Source organism: Sodiomyces alkalinus, assembly GCF_003711515.1.
Source record: "Sodiomyces alkalinus F11 unplaced genomic scaffold SODALscaffold_5, whole genome shotgun sequence".
Taxonomy (NCBI): Eukaryota; Fungi; Ascomycota; class Sordariomycetes; order Glomerellales; family Plectosphaerellaceae; genus Sodiomyces; species Sodiomyces alkalinus.
Window position 1 is genome coordinate 1,626,165 of NW_021167083.1, and position 16,208 is coordinate 1,642,372.

General features: G+C 54.4%; 4 protein-coding genes across 4 annotated transcripts; 2 read left to right on the plus strand and 2 right to left on the minus strand.

Annotated features, from left to right (window-relative positions):
* Positions 1–3,741: 3,741 nt before the first annotated feature.
* On the minus strand, positions 3,742–6,196 carry SODALDRAFT_378968 (hypothetical protein; the record flags this gene model as incomplete). The annotated part of the gene is made up of 7 exons (XM_028615013.1): positions 3,742–4,025; positions 4,109–4,118; positions 4,179–4,228; positions 4,324–4,428; positions 4,623–5,943; positions 6,018–6,105; positions 6,186–6,196. 7 exons carry the CDS (start codon positions 6,194–6,196, stop codon positions 3,865–3,867), a joined length of 1,746 nt encoding a protein of 581 aa, XP_028466614.1. The 3' UTR covers positions 3,742–3,864.
* A 395-nt stretch (positions 6,197–6,591) lies between these two features.
* Positions 6,592–9,549, plus strand: SODALDRAFT_350947 (DUF803-domain-containing protein). Its single transcript, XM_028613507.1, has 2 exons — positions 6,592–7,893; positions 7,992–9,549. Exons 1-2 carry the CDS (start codon positions 7,005–7,007, stop codon positions 9,212–9,214), a joined length of 2,112 nt encoding a protein of 703 aa, XP_028466615.1. The 5' UTR covers positions 6,592–7,004; the 3' UTR covers positions 9,215–9,549.
* A 369-nt stretch (positions 9,550–9,918) lies between these two features.
* Positions 9,919–12,544, minus strand: SODALDRAFT_359923 (RNA recognition domain-containing protein; the record flags this gene model as incomplete). Its single annotated transcript, XM_028614222.1, has 2 exons — positions 9,919–12,274; positions 12,480–12,544. 2 exons carry the CDS (start codon positions 12,542–12,544, stop codon positions 9,919–9,921), a joined length of 2,421 nt encoding a protein of 806 aa, XP_028466616.1.
* Positions 12,491–16,192, plus strand: SODALDRAFT_333439 (condensin subunit Cnd3). Its single transcript, XM_028611969.1, has 2 exons — positions 12,491–15,335; positions 15,460–16,192. Exons 1-2 carry the CDS (start codon positions 12,629–12,631, stop codon positions 15,891–15,893), a joined length of 3,141 nt encoding a protein of 1,046 aa, XP_028466617.1. The 5' UTR covers positions 12,491–12,628; the 3' UTR covers positions 15,894–16,192.
* The last annotated feature ends 16 nt before the right edge of the window (positions 16,193–16,208 follow it).

Consider the following 16,208-nt stretch of genomic DNA (forward strand, 5'->3'; position numbering starts at 1 on the left):
TCGTTATCGTCTAATAAAAGGTTGGTCGGTCATGACCATCGGGGCTTCTCGAACTTACGGTCGTCTCACCTTTTGCCGGATTAAAAACATCTTACGTTCGTCTGATCAATCAACTGTGTGCTCTTCTTCTATTTTAGTACTGCTGGTCCCCTATAATGATGATGATGAAACGGCAAAGGAAAAGGACAAGAAAACGTGGCTTACATTGCATCACCCACGCGACCCTCGTGCAGTCTGGGGAGAAGCCTTCACTGCGGGCAACTACTTTATCGTACCTTCGTAGGTCGCCGGCTCGGTGTCCATGTGGCGCCTGTACTGCCTATACGGAGTACTTTCGAAGCGAGTGATCGACAGTCCCACTCGCGTCAAAACGGGCGCATACGGAGTACACCCTACAGCTACAGTGTAAGGATGCCGACATGTCAAGAGTTGTGATATGAAGAGTTATCGTTTTTTCAACATTTTCCTCAATCGCGATGGGTCTTATACATTAACTAGTTAAGCTAGGTAGTTCACAGGTCTGTTTCTCTCTCAATAAATAGAAACACCCCTAGCACATTCAACCGATAAAGATTGTGACAGATCATGATCGACAGCGCCCTCGACCCTTCTTGGCCTAGGGTTGCCCCATTGGGGGGGTTTCTGTTAATTGTTGTCAAACCGGTCTGGAGCATTCAGTGACCGCCCCCAGTTATCTGACACAGCCCATCTATATCTATTCCTTGGAACCTGTACTAGTATATGTAAAGGAATCGGCACGAGGACCTTCCTTGAACTGCCGAACTGGTCGTCTTGTTGGAGTGTTTCTGCGACTCGTAGTGGATATTGTCTCACTCCCATCCGGTATGATTGGGCAATTGTAACAAATAAGCACAACTTGAGTGCAAACCTGGGATGCCTGCAAATGGGTCTTTGTGAGGAAAGCTTGCGTACGAACTACGGAGCTATAGATACTTTGAATTAGGTAGTTGACATCTGTCTGGTGGGGAGGGGGTTTGTTTCTCTCCGCGAAGAGCGGGATTCCATGGCACCTTTCCTGGGGGTGCAGTCCTCTTAGGCACCATCAACCCTACACCGACATGCCCTAAGGAGTAAGACTAGATGATTACGTCGTGTTTTATATTCCTGTCCTTCTCCTCTCTCGTGGCCAAAAATAAGAGGGAACCAGTCCTAAAGAAATGATGAATGTGTGTATAGGCATCGCGGTAGTCGCTGGGGTATAATGTCACATATATTCCCATTAATTGCTCTTCCATGATGTGAACCCACTAAACAAGCCCTCGAGGAAAAGAAAAATACTCGATCGACGGTTCTAGAGGGGTTCATTCCTCTGGTAATTTTTCTGGGTGGTTTGAATTCATTTCAACGGGCAAACGCAGGGGCAGCGGGTTGAAAGATCAACCACTGTTAGAGAAAGCGGAGGGATCGTCGTGGGAACACAAGGTGCCGTGCCTTGTGTACGAGGTAGCAACAGCGTGTCTTCCCGTGTACGGAAGAACGCGTAATAGAACATAGTAGATAACATTATACAAAGTACAACGCACCGTATGAAAAATACTTCGTAGAAACAGACGCGTGTCGACAGTGTGAGATGGATAAAGTAGGTGAGCTTGATAAGGTAGAGGACTGACTGTTGGGAGACATGTGCAGAAATCACAGGACGTCGCCGATAAACAGGGGGGGGGGGGGTTATGATCTGGCATGATTATGTTCGCAAGGAGTAATACACGTATACTCCGTAGTCGACCCTATCGTACGGTGTCCGACGAGAGGTTGGCAAAAAGTGCGGGGCTTCTTAGTAGTCGGTGTGACTGCGACTGCGCGTGCTTCGCGACTTGCAGCGCATACAGAGTACGTGCCGCTTTGCGTTCAAGGCTTGTGCTTTACCAGCCAAGTGGGGGGGGGGGGGGGTTCCGGGTAAAACGTGGGAAGCGTCGTAAGCGTTGTCAAGCTGCGAGATGTATAGAGTACGTAAAACTCCAGCTTGGAGATGCGTGCTGCTGGATCTGAACGTTGCACTCTATAAGGTACTCTTTTCGGTACCTTCTGTTATAGACGCAGTACCGGTACGGCAGCGAAGAGCTTCGAGTGATTAAGGTAGTGGGGAATTAAAAGGTCCTCTGAGGTACGCGTAAGGTAGTTGGCGGGTTTTGCGGCATAACCACCACCATAAAAGGTTGACAACAGCAGCTCGACTCGGTTCAAATCACTGCAAAGACTGGACTTGTGCTGCTCTCTCCTCGGTCCTCGATAGCAGTTGCAGGGACGGGATGACCCGTGGAACCTTCCAAGATCCGCCGGCTGAACCGCTTGGTCTTTAATCGCGAGGGAAGGTAAAAATTAATACAAGCAAGCAAGGAGCACGCCCTTAATTAGTGAGATTCCTGTATCCCGAGGTACCTTAGGATTCTGTGGCACTGAAGAAGGTCTGGATCAAGGAAAGTTATTATAAGAGGCAATACAACGCACTTGGGATCCATAGCCCCCATCTTATTCGTCAATTCTTCCCCTTCCAACAACACAGTGACAGTGGAATTGTGCCAGGAACACGCACTGTACGGCATCAGTTGGGGCAGTTGGGGGGAACTTGACCAGAATGACCAGAATCAATTATCAGCTTAGATGTGAATGCTTATGGTTGTCGTTTTTCCAGAAGCATCATACAACGTAAACACAAGCCTGAAATAGTACCTTATACGTGTCGTATTCGGATATATGGAGGGCAGCCCAACAAGAAGTCCACGCGGTTGGTGACCAGCCAACACCGCAAGCTTCACCACGACCTGCCTACCTCGGCGCCATCTGTCGAGTCCATTCCCTCCTTTCTGAAATTACTCAATTCCTCGTACAGATGTGGGATCTCTAACCCTGCATTTTGACATATGCTGTTGTTACGCATGTTCGCGAGAGGGCCGGCTAACAAGAGGGCGGTTTCTTCCGAATCGACCAACGGCTGACCGACCGGCCGAGAACCCGAAACTGCATGAAAGTCAACCTTTCTGCTTGGTTTTCTTAGACCAAAGAAAAAGAAGAAGAAGAAAAAGAAAAAAATCGGAAGGAGGGCTCGCTCAATGGAAAAGCCGAGCTACCTGCCTGCTTTGTGAGAATGCAATTAATGCCTAGTGCGCTCCATAAGGAGTCCATACTTGGCGCTGGAACCAACGACGCGTCCTTTCAACAAGGAAGTCCCCAGCGTCGGCCCTTGCGGGCGTGTACCGAACCCGCGGCAACGGACTCGACCTTGGTACGTATATAAGTTACGGGGTTGGGCATCGAGAGAAGAGCGAACACCCTTTTCCCGTGTCTTGAGGACCCACGACCCATGACCCACGACCCACGATGATGGGGATCACACCTCGTTCCGTGTCTGCGAACTTTGGGTCGTAAATGAACCCCCTCTCCCCACCCCTTTTTTTTTTTTTTTTTTAAAAAAAAAAAAAAAACCCCCCCTTCTTAATAGGTATCTTTCTTTCTTTCTTCCGTTTCCTCGCCTCTCTTCTCTCTTGATACTCTCCTCAGCCTCACCTACGTTATATACAGAGTAATTGCACTTAAAGGTTTGTTCTGATTCTGTCTTTAATATGCTTTACCAAAGTCGTTCCCCTGTTACTGATCAGCACAAGTTCTACTTGTTGCGGTCTTAGTAGACGCGAATTACACGACCCGCGTGTACTCCGTGCCGGCATGGATATTAATTACAACGTACCCCTAACCATAGTGATGGTGTTGTCTCCCGTCCCCCCCCGAAACACACGTGGAGTGGCAAGATAAGATGCTGCAAGTTATTTTCCTTCAGCCTCTTTTCCCGTGTCGCCAAGCTGTCCATTTCGCCTCTTGCTGCATCTCATGATGATCCTGATTCCTTCATCCCTCCGACCCCTGCACTTTGGCCTGGCTCCACCTAGTATTACTTCTCCCGAATGCTTGCCCCTGGCTGCCCGGCGATGTTTCCTGTCCGACGCGAGCCACCTTCTCTATGCGCTTGCTTACTGTCCACATGGGAGTGAAAGTCAACCCAAGCTCGCCTGGTGTTCGCAGAAGGCAGTGTGTCGTCAGCTCAAGAAAAGCTCCCCAGTGCAGACGGCGTTCTACCCCGCCGCGACTTCACTCCGTCTTGCCTGCCCTTCAGCGACGTGAGCATTGGGAACTCATCTTAAGCTTGCGACGAAAAACTGTACGAGGTTCTCGCTGCTTCCAAAGGCCGACGACGCACTTTCTGGTACAGCACCTAGCACCTAATGCAGGCGCAGTGGTCGTGTTCGAAATGTCAACGAGGCCAAATGTTAAGCCGCGTGAGGCGTGAACGAGCACAAGCTCGCTCACCAACAGATCCTGAACTCCCCCCTCCCCCCCAAAGCGTTGAGGACATCATGCTGTCTGATACCATATTGCGGAGCCTGACTAGGTAGAACCGAGAACCGAGGTAAGCTAGCCAGCACATTCGTGAGCACCGAAGACGAAATCCAAAACAGGACAAGTGATGATCGACTCAAAAATATTCGTGAAAAGGAGTCATAGCGATTAGCCTAAACCTGTTGGGATATATACGGACTTTTTTTCTTCTTCTGGTGTCGTTTTACTCTTGGTAGGAAGAGTTCCCTTCAACTATTTCCAGAACCAACTCTTAGTCCCGTCCTTGTGGTGGCCTGTATCACCATCCTGGCTGTTCGGTCGTGGCTCTCTCTGGTCTCCACCAGAGCCAGAGCCAGAGCCAGAGCCAGAGCCAGAGCCAGAGCCGTTCGATGACCAGGCGAAGTGAGACCGAGTGACCACTTCTCTGCCAACCTCCCGGCCTTTGTCATCGAAAGTGGTCCTAGTCGTTGTCACGCTGATGTTTCCATTGACATCCTTTTTCTCCCGGACTGTCTCGTCCACCCTCCATCCTGCAGGGAGATCTCGGGATGTCGCACGCTTCCCTTGCTGCCCAGACTCCTTCCAAAGTCCCTCGTCCGATTCGAAGAGGTTCTTCCACATCCCCCACATCGGCTCCTCCGCTCGTCCGGTCTGTTTTCTCTCGGTCAAGGCATTGTAAGCCTCTTCCTCGGTCTGTCCGCGGGCCTCGGCAGGTGGAGACGAGGAACTACTGGCCTCAGCAGCAGCAGCAGCAGCAGCAGCACGCCCATGTTCCGAACCCGTAATCTGCTTGGGCGTCTCGGATTTCGGGATTTGGGCGGCCCTTTCTCGGTCCGCCCGGAAGGGGTCGCCCTGCTCCTCGAGCCACCGACGCCACCTTTCACTGACAGCGCCTTCGAAGACGTCGGGCCTGGCCTCCCAGCCGTCCCACAGGCCTTGACGGCACAGCTGGTGCAGCCAGAGAACGGGCGGGAGGCCCCGCGGGTAGAGCTCGTTCCACTGCTTCTTCAGCTCGTACCGGGCGTTTATATCCGACAGGCCCTGGCCGCTCGTCACCATGAGGAGATCCTCGAAGGCGTCTTCGAAGCCGAACAGACCGGGGTCGGCGCCCTCGGGGAGATCGCGTGGTACGGGCTGGGGCAAGTCGCGCAGTCGCAGCGGCGAGTATGGCGAGTCGACGAGGAAGGACATCCACATGACTTGGTAGAGAGACTCGGTCAGGAGTCCGGGGTCGAATAGGGAACGCATGGGAGACAGCGCAATAAAGGCATCGCGTGGGTGTGGCCGCCCTGTCGGAGGGGAGGCGGATTGGGGATCTTCATGGGGCTGATTGGCGGCACTGCCGTCGTTGCTGGTCTGCGCATCCGTACGAGGAGACGAGGTTGTCATCCAATGACTGTTAAGGTTTCTGGAGACGACGGTGGGAATTCCCAATGCGTCATGCAGTATAGTTGCGATGTGATCATCGACTTGTTGCTTGAAACGAATGAAGCAGTCGGTCCATGGGTCGTTGTCCTTCGGCATACTGACACGCGGATTTAGTCGGGGTTGCGTAGAGGGGAAGGAAGGTCGAAGAGGATTCAGGGAGTTCTTTTGTTTCGTTCAGTTTGAGGAGTATCGAAGGGGCCGCGAGGCTTTGGTAAATAGACCGTTAAAAACAGGACACCGATGCTAACGTCGTCAGCAATTCGATTCGCTTTCAACGCAGCTGTTAATATGGATGGTTCAGTGGTGATGTTGAGAGACTGGAGACTGAAGATGGAGCCATGGTGGCGATTATTAGGGTGGGATAACTAACTACCTATATTTGTTGGGGAACTTGCTTGCATTACCGGTATCTCATGATCAAGCCCGACCCATACCAGAAACAGCTAAAGTCTTGATTAGATACGAGTGCTCGTCCTCCGCCCATTAGGTCCTCCGGCTTGACTTAAACTCTTTTTGGATTCAATAACCCTGCAGAAATGGCCGTTCAGAACTTCATACTTTAGTCAGCAAGCTGGGCACCTCGCGAACGACGCCGCACCGGTAGCTTATCTCAGGGTCTTTCTAGGTAGCCTTGGGGTATTTTTGGGGGAAGGTACCTTACTATAGTGAGTAAGGTACCTAAGAAAACTCCGTACATCCCGTACCCCCCCGCTCACGTAGCGTAGCCTGCCTGGCGCGCAAGGTGCCCGACTTTGGGTCCAAACTACACCTACTTCGTACCTACTTCGTACCTACTTCGTACGGACATTACCTTAGATGGTGAACTTTTGCGTCTCCGTCCAAACCCGATCGTCCGACCCTCTGCCCTCAGTCGCTTCTCTTGTCGCCATGCTTTGAAACCGGCAATTTCTTTCATTGATCAAAGATTAACCCAGGCACTATTCTCTTCTCGGCTCCATTGTGACACCCAGTTCCAATGATAGGCGAAGTCCATTTGTCCAGGTCTCCAGAACTCGAGCCGTGCGTGTGTCTCCCATCCCATAACTACGGCCTTCCCAGGGTTGCGTCCCATCTCGGCCATATCCGGTGCTGCGCTATTCCAGTTACCTAGGGAGAAGAAGAAGACAGATTCTGTGCCACACGACTGCCACGAATACTTGTGGACTCTCGTCTGTGGTCACCGTCGTCCTCCCCTCACCTGTCTTCTCGCTACCTAGGTAGCCATGGGGGAGCCCAGCTCTTACCCGGCTTTCAACGACATCGTCGCGATCCGCTCCGAACATCCCGATCACGGTGGCGATGGAGAGTTGCGGAATTGGTCGTCCCTGATTGGCATCGTCACTGCCATTGTTGGCAACGTCCTTATTGCGCTGGCCCTCAACGTTCAGCGATATGCACATCTCCGTCTACATCGGGAGCGCGTCCGAATACGACGACGAGCCAAGGAGGCATTTAGGCGACTCGAGAACAACAATCGTTCCTCGGGCGTCTATGGAAGTTTGGGTCGCGAAAACGGGCACCGGGGTAGTAATGCCGAGGACCGTCCTCACAACAACCGAGCCGCCGCTGCCGACGGCAACAACAACGTCGACGACGACGATGAGTATGAGTATGCCCACGAATCCGACCTCTTAACACGATCATTCCGCTCCGAGGATTCCGCCGGCTCCGACACCTCCGATGAACAAGCGAAGGCCTCCTCCTCATACCTCAAGTCCCCCTACTGGTGGACCGGCCAAATATTGATCACACTGGGCGAGCTGGGCAATTTTTTGGCGTACGGCTTTGCGCCAGCGTCTATCGTCTCCCCCCTGGGAGTCGTTGCCCTGATCTCCAACTGCATCATCGCTCCGATTTTTTTCAAGGAGATCTTCCGACAGCGGGACTTCTGGGGTGTCGTCATTGCCGTTGGTGGCGTCGTTACCGTTGTTCTAAGCGCGAATCAGGAGGAGACGAAACTCGACCCCAACGACGTTTGGCGTCATATTAAGACCATCGAATTCGAGGTGTACTTGGCTGTGACCATATCCCTCATCGCTATCCTGATGTGGGCCAGCTCCAGGTATGGCACACGAACCATTCTGATTGATCTTGGCCTTGTAGGTCTGTTCGGTACGTTACGAGCTTCCCGCGAAAAGAGTCTTGTTCTGCATGCCGTTGCACGTCCTCTTCCCCCCGATGGTCCATCATCTAACCTGGACTCTGTGCAGGAGGTTACACCGCCCTGGCGACCAAGGGAGTGTCGTCCATGCTATCTTCGACCCTATGGAGAACCTTTACGACACCGGTCGCCTATGTCCTAATTTTCATCTTAATCATGACCGCTATCATGCAAATTCGATATCTCAACAAAGCCTTGCAGCGATTCGATTCCACCCAAGTGATACCCACCCAGTTCGTCACATTCACACTCTGCGTCATCGTCGGCAGCGCCGTCCTCTATCGAGATTTCGAGCGCACCTCTGCCACACAGGCCGCCAAGTTTGTCGGCGGCTGTCTGCTCACCTTCTTCGGCGTCTTCCTCATCACTAGCGGCAGGCCGGACCACGATGATGAGGAACACCGTTTATCAGATGTACCTGGCATAGAGGAGACCATCGGGCTCGCTCACCAGGACACGAACCAGCCCTCTTCCCGGTCGACCGCATCGGGCGGACCAACGAGGTCTCGCGGTTCCTCTAAAGCGTCTCGTCCCGACCCCTTCCTGGGCGACCCTCAGCCCTATGCGATGGGCCGTGGCTTCGAGGCGTCTTCGTATCCACGCGCTCGTACCCATCGCCATGGGAGCCTGGGATCCCAAGAGTCGGCCCCCTTGCTGTCGAAACCGTGGACCGCTAGTCTGGCGGATCATCAGGTCGCGCCGCCCCCCGGGGTGCGCACAATCTCCGACGACTCTGCCACGACGCTCTCAGGTCTGGCAGCCGCACAGTCTGCTCCCTCGTCGCCTCCTCGTAGCAGCCAGTATCTGCCAGCCCGTCCCGGCGAAACGCCCACAACGCCACGCGCCTCGCTGTCACTGCCAGCCCAAGCGCCCAGGACGCCAACCCACCACTTCAGCGGGACCATCTTCTCACCCTCGCCGCTGTCATCCACCGTCAATGCTGTCGTCAAGGACACGCTTCTCAGGGATACGGATCACCCGTATCTGAGAAGGCCGTCCGTGCGCAGGCTTCGCTCGGGTATCCGCGCGAGCCTCTTCATCCCGGATGACGACGGGCAGAATTATGATGTTGGAACGCGGAGCGACGAGAGGAGGAGACCGGCTGCTCGGTCCCATGGTTGCCTGGACGAGACGGCGCACGAGCCGAGTCGAGAGGGGCAGACGGAGTCGCCGTTTGACGGGAGGACGAGGCCGAGGAGCTTGAGTGATACCCTCGGCGAGCTTTTCAAGTTGAAGAGGAAGCCGAAGAGCCGACATGAGGACCCCGCGTAGGAACATTGTGTGTTGTATATTCCGGGGATTTTGCTCATGGTGTCCCGGGGAGGAGAGGAGGTAATGCAGTTAACTCGGCGGGCACAAGTTGTTCTTTTTTTTTTTTCTTCTTTCTTTTTATGGTCATTGCATTTCCTCGCGCGGCGTTATGGTAGAGGGCAACGGCCGGGATCTCGAGTTCCTATGATATTTCTCGTGGATGAGGTTGATTTTAAGTCTTTTGCAAGTGTTTCCCTATAGCCCTTTGATTCCCCTCTCGTGTCCATATCCAGGCACAAAACATATAATAATGGCATAACTGCGTCATCTTATTATGGCGGTTCTAATCGGCAGCGCGTTACTCTCATGAATTTTAGCCTCTTGCTCCCCTCCTTGTACGGCGAACCCCCTGAGTCCCGAGGCACCCGCCCCTGCGGGAGAAACGCATCTTTCACACTGCATGGCAACAACGCCGATCTAGTCGCCTTGCAGACCCCTTGGAGACGGGCGAAGACATTAGTGACGACACAGAACAGGGAACACAGTTTTAGGGTATGTAAAGATATAAGGCGCAAGGTACTGGAACTATCTCTGACGTAGCTGGTCATATGTCCCACGGCAACAACACGACTCCCAAGTGAACAACAGCAACAACAACAATGCTCATGAAGATGAATGAGGCCCGGCCGAAGTGGGATGTTAGCCGCCAACTCTCAAAGCGCCCCTCAAGCCTTGCCCTTGTTGCGAGACTGGGCTTTCTTCTTCCGCATCAAGCGTTTCCTCGCAATAAGCTTTTGCTTGATGTCTTCACTTCCGTCTTTGGCGCCCGACTTGGACGAAGTGTTTTCGGTCTTCGCGGGCTCCTTGGGCGTGTCCGGCTTCTTCCCCGTCTTGAGCGCAAACTTCTTGCTCGATTTCTGACTAGGTCTCCTCGGAGCAGATTTGGACTTGGAGCCCTTCTTCCCCGTCTCCGGGGCGGCGGATGGTTCCTGCTCTTGACCCTTCTCGGCTCCCTGCTTGGGCTTCGGGTTGCTCTTCGCTCCGTCCTGGGCCCTGCGCCTCGCCACCACCTGGGCGTTTTCAATGGCGAACTCGACGATAAGACGCTGCTTCTTTCCCTGGTCGTTTTGGAGCTCGTGGCCGTTCAGCCATCTGAGGCCCATGAGCGCCCAGCGGTGGGACGAGTACTCGATGAAGCCGTAGCCGCGGCTCTTGCCGCCGGCCGACTCGCTGACTTTGGACCCGTCCTTGCTTTCGAAGACGATCTTGGCTTGGCTGACGATTCCCTTGCGCTTGAGCTTCCGTTGGTGTTCGGCTTCTTTGGTCTCGGCGAGCGACCTGGCTTTCTCCTCTTTCGAGAGTGGCTCCCGCAGACCTTCGCGGACGTCCTTGGCGAAGCCGACGCAGGCCTGACGAGCCAGTTGCTTCAGATCCTTGGAGGTTAGGTTGAATGGAACGTTCCGGACCGCTAGGCGAGTCAGACTGATGTGCAGGCTCGGGTTGCGCTCGACCAGCTTTTTCCGCTGGGTCCTGCTTTGGTCCCTCATCTTGATCTCCGCCTGGCTCAGGATTTGGTAGAGGGGCGACCTGGTGTCAAGCTGCCCTTCCTCAAGCAGAAACAACCTGCGCTTGTCGTTGGCCCGCCGCTTACTTCCAGCGGTGGAAGCCAAACGTTCGGCATCGTCCTTGGTGACGGCTTGCGCGACCTGTAGTATCCTCCCCTCCAGAGTGTACTTGCCGGTCGGATCGCCGTCCTCGTCCTGCAACACGGACCTTTTCGCGATCAAAGGGTTGGCTTGGGGACGAGGGGAATTCTTTACGCAGGCCTTGGAATGCTCCTCGTCGACGAAGCAGACGAAGCCTGTGCCAGCAGGCCGGTCCGTTGCCCGGTCCTTGACGACTCGGGCGTACCTGACGGGGCCGAACTTGAGGAAATGGTCTTTCAGCTGCTCATCCGTTGTCGTGAAAGGGAGGTTGCGGATGAAAACAGTGGAATTTTTGTGTTTATCGTTGTCATTGGCTCGCGATTTGCCGCCATCTTCATCGTCGCCTTCGGACTCGGAACCATCGCTTTCGTCTTCCATATCCTCCTCATCATCCTCGTCGGAAGAGGAGTCGGGTCCGGCCTCATCTTCCTTGTCGCTGTCATCTTTTTCTTCTTCAAGATTAACCATGTGGTTCTGCATGAAGTTCTCCAAATCTGCTCGCAGTTGTTCGTCGTCGTCCTCCGGGGCGCTGCCGGCAGCCGCTGAAGCAGGGGTTTTTTGCGTCTTCTCCGGCGTCTTCTCTTGGGGAGGGTTGGCCTCCTTGGACGGTTTGGCGCCATCTCCGTCTTGCTGTTGGTCCCATTCCTCCTTGTCGACTGCCCAGTCCACTGCAAGTGTCCTTCCGTCTATGACTTTCCCGTTGACGCCGCTGATGGCGTTCTCGGCGTTTTTCTGTCCGCGAATGGTGATGAAGCCAAACCCCCTGAGACGGCCTTGCTTCATCGGCAAATCGGCAAACTTGATCTTGCCATAGCTCTGAAACAAGGCCGTCAGTTTCTCCGGCGTATTGACGCTCCAGGGCAGATTGCGAATGATCAGTTTCGGCGACTTCCATGCGTCCTCAATGGCGCGGGACTTCGACTTTGCTGGCGGAACAGCGGAAGAAGAAGTATCTTTTTTTGCAGCGCCTCCATGCTCGTTTCGATGTCTCGACTCGGCGAAGTCGATGACGATGCGACGGCCATTCCAGATTTCGTCGTTCAGCTTCTTCTTCGCCTCCAAAGCATCCTCGGGGTCCGTGAGGGTAACGAATCCAAAGCCTCGAGACGCCTTTGTAGAGGAATCGACCACCACCGTGGCATGCTTAACGGGAAAGTGCTCGGAGAAGAAGTTTGCTAGATCTTCGCTGGTGACATCGTGGGGGAGGGAGCGGACGAAAAGGGAGCGATTGGCTTCGACGCGGGCCTTTTTGGATTTTGGCTCAGTGACGGTGTCAATGCGATCCACTCCTGCGTTCTCTTCTGACGAATTTCCGCCCCTCGGTCGTTTCAATGCTTTGGTGTCTGAAGCCATGACTGTGTCCTTGGTAAAAGTGCTTCAAGACGGTGAGCCGAGAGGGTGATGCGGCTGCTGTGTCTGTACGGACTTTCCGCGTTACCTTTTTTTCTTTTTTTTCTCTCGCCAGAGATACAAGGTACCTTATCTTATCAGAATCGATTCTATCGCCGTTATCTTCACGTGCAATGGCATCCCCGCACTAGTCCTATGTTGGTAATTTATTGACTTGGAACCACCACAACAAACGCGCATCTCTCGTCTTGGCCCCCGACGCAAGAAACAAAGAATGTCGAGGTGCGTGCGACATTGCGACTTCTCCACCATCATCTTCTGAACCGGGGATTATCTGTCAACTCACTGAGAATCTACTCCGGAAATCCCAACTACAAGCATGCCTGGCCGAGCACCAGGGAGGTCCACGCGGACCTCCACCGCCGTTTCTCACAAGTCGTCCGCCATGGACGTCGATTCTCGAGCCTCATCCGCCTCCCCCGATGCTCCAACCGAAGCCCCTGACAATGCGCTTCGGCACCAGATATGCAATATCTTTCGAGACGCCCAAAAGAATACCGCGTCGCACCGTAAACTTATCGTCAGCCTCCGCAAGATCCAGGAACAGTGCTGTTACGAGCCCGCGAACCCAAAAAAGGCCGACACGAACGTCTTCAACGAAACCACTTTCAATAACGAATTTGTGCGCTGTGCTTTGCGGGTTATGCCAGTCAAGAAAACCGAGTCGGCCGGGGAGAAGGTCATTCGCTTCATCGGACTCTTCCTGAGACATTCCAACGACAAGGATAATGAGCTTCTGGGAGACGTCGAGGAGGATGCTAGTGTCATGCCCGAGACCGCCGGAACGCGCCTCACGAGCCAGCTGATGGAAACGATTCTGCCTCTTCTCACATCTAAAGACAAGTTCGTCAGATACCGATCAACCCAGTTAATTTCTCACGTCGTTAATTCCCTCGACGCCATTGATGATGAGCTCTTCCAAAAGCTACGCCACGGCCTTCTCAGGCGAATCCACGACAAGGAAGCCATGGTCCGTTCGCAGGCCGTTCTCGGTCTCGGACGACTCGTCGGTAATCAGGCAGAAGCTGGGGCCGATCCCGACGACAGCGACGGGGACGACGCCGGGTTGCTCGAAAAGCTCCTCGAAGTCCTACAAAACGATCCAAGCGCGGACGTAAGGAGGTCGCTCCTCGTCAACCTGCCCATCCTCCCCAACACCCTCCCATATCTGCTGGAACGCGCCAGGGATCAGGACGCCGCCACCCGGAGAGCCGTCTACTCGAGACTCTTGCCGGCTCTGGGCGATTTTCGACATTTGTCTCTGTCCATGCGAGAGAAGCTCCTTCGATGGGGCCTCCGCGATCGAGATGACAACGTCCGCAAGTCGGCAGGCCGGCTGTTCCGCGAACGGTGGATCGAGGACTGCGCCGGCGTCCCGGCCACGGATGAGGACGGCAAACCAGTGGAATCTGCTCCCAACTTTGACGGCTTGCAAGAGCTTCTGGAAAGAATCGACGTCGTCAATTCGGGCGTCGAGAATGGAGTGGCGCTCGAGGCGATGAATGGCTTTTGGGAGGGCCGGCCGGACTACCGGGACGCAGCGGTGTTTGATGACCAGTTCTGGCTGACTCTGTCAGCCGAGTCCGTTTTTATGGCCAGGAGCTTCAACGAATTCTGCCGCAGCGAGGGGAACGGAAAGTACGAGTCTCTACTGGAGGTGAAGCTACCCGAGGTCACCAAGCTGGCATTCTACCTTGAACGGTACATCTCTGTTCTGATTGAAGCGATCAAGAGAGTGCAGGAGACCTCGGACGAGAACGAGGAGGACGAGGAGGAAGATACGGTGGAGCAAGAGTTTATCGTCGAACAGATGCTTCAGATCGCTCTGACCCTCGATTACTCGGACGAAGTCGGCAGACGAAAGATGTTCGCTCTCCTCCGCCAGTCCTTGTCGATCCCGGAGCTCCCTGACGAAATTACGAAACTCACCGTGAACGTTCTTCGCGAGATTTGCGCGCCGGACCTGGCGGGCGAAAAAGAGTTCTGCAGCATCGTCCTCGAAGCCGTAGCCGATGTTCACGACACCATCGCCGACGATACCGCAGGGCCAGCAAACGATGCCGACACCACCGAGGATAGTTTTCATTCCGCCAAGTCCGAGGTTTCTCTCGACGCACCTGCCAAGAAGGCTGCTGCTCGGGGTGCCAGTACAGAGGAGGACGAGGAGGAGGCCAGGCAGAAGGCGATCAAGGAGATCATGATCAACATGAAGTGCCTGTACATTGTCCAGTGCATGCTCACCAACGTCGCCGGCGATTTGCAGCAGAACGATCACCTGGTTGCCATGCTCAATAACCTGGTGGTTCCCGCGGTTAGAAGCCACGAAGCGCCGGTGCGAGAGAGGGGACTGGTCTGCCTTGGCTTGTGCTCGCTGCTTGATCGATCGCTCGCCGAGGAGAACCTGGTTTTGTTCATGCACTTCTTCGCAAAGGGCCACACGGCCTTGCAGATCACCGCTCTGCATATCCTGACCGACATCCTCAACGTCCATGGTGCACAACTCCTGGCGACGACACCGACCCTGCTCAAGGTATACCTCAAGGCTCTCAGGTCGGGATCGAAGTCGCCCGAGGTCCAGGCAGCGGCTACGTTGGCGGCGTCCAAGCTGCTCCTCGGACGGGTTGTTACTGATCCGGACGCTTCGTCGGAACTGCTCAAGACGCTGGTGGTCGCCTACTTTGACCCTTCCAGCGCGCACAACCAGAGCGTCAGGCAAGCGCTCAACTATTTCCTACCCGTCTTCTGCTATTCGCGCGCCGAGAACCAGGACTTGATGCGATCTGTCGCCTTGGATGCCCTGCATTCGCTGTACAACATTCGGCAGAACCTGGAAGATGATGACGTTGACGTCGAGGAGGATATGCAGAACCTTGCCACCATCGGCGCCTGCCTGGTGGACTGGACCGACCCGAGGAAATGCTATAGTCCCGACTCGGGACTGGATTCGGAGAAGAGATCCGTGAATGGCGATATCCATCTGTCTCTGGCCTTGGATATCCTGGAACGCCTTGGCGGAAATATGAGTAGTACGTGCCTGACCTTGACAAACTCACATCCCGCCAACCAACCCTTAACCCCTTTTTTTTCCCTTCTTTCTTTCTGTCCTCGCCATCTTCTTCTCTGACGAGCTTCCTACTGACCGCCAAACAGAAGAGGAGAAGAAAGTCGTTTCCCCTCTACTGGGCAAGCTATACATCTCCGCATCCAGTTCCGAAGACAAGATCCGAGAGGCGTACGAGGAGGTCACGATCGCCGTGAATGATAAGCTAGTGACCGACACTGCGGGGAGGAACGCGTTGAACAAACTGCACCTCAGCCTAGGCAAGATCATCACGGCTCTCGGCGGCGGAACAGGAGGAGAAAGCCGTCGAGCCAGCCGAAGCGTGTCCGTCGCCGGGGAGGAGAGGTCGGAGGCTACGGACAGGACCAACCTCACGGAGACTACCACCATCAAGGAGGAGGATGAGAGCGTCGAGGGGACCGTCGTTCCGAGGGACGAGGATAGCGACGAGGGGACGGTCGTTCAGAGCAGGTACAAGGACACCCTTGTAGATGATTTGCTGACCGATGAAGAAGAGCTTTGAAGGCATCCTGGCCTGCGGTTGAGTGTGGTATAGCGAAAGCCTGTACATATGATGATATATCTTTGATTTTGTGTTTTCCTTGGTCTGGTTCACGACGTCGACGACGGATGGACGGGTTGGTCTGAATGAATTGGGAGGATCGGATGTCCGTGTCACGGAAAGTCTAATGGCACAATGAAATAATACCTCCGAAGCTCAAGGGGGCTGAAGTGCCCGCCATAAAAGTGACAACACCAAGCCATACCGGTCCTTTTTGTGGCCCACCCTCTTGGGCCCTCGCTTCCAACCCGCAATGCCAAACTCCTCGGTTATTCT

What these genes read in the sequence shown, in the direction of transcription:
- SODALDRAFT_350947 (XM_028613507.1), top strand. Translation starts at nt 7,005, where the DNA reads ATGGGGGAGCCCAGCTCTTACCCGGCTTTCAACGACATCGTCGCGATC. An exon ending in TGGCCTTGTAGGTCTGTTCG is followed by an intron (nt 7,894 to 7,991) that starts GTACGTTACGAG and finishes GACTCTGTGCAG; the next exon opens with GAGGTTACACCGCCCTGGCG.
- SODALDRAFT_333439 (XM_028611969.1), top strand. Translation starts at nt 12,629, where the DNA reads ATGCCTGGCCGAGCACCAGGGAGGTCCACGCGGACCTCCACCGCCGTT. An exon ending in CCTTGGCGGAAATATGAGTA is followed by an intron (nt 15,336 to 15,459) that starts GTACGTGCCTGA and finishes ACCGCCAAACAG; the next exon opens with AAGAGGAGAAGAAAGTCGTT.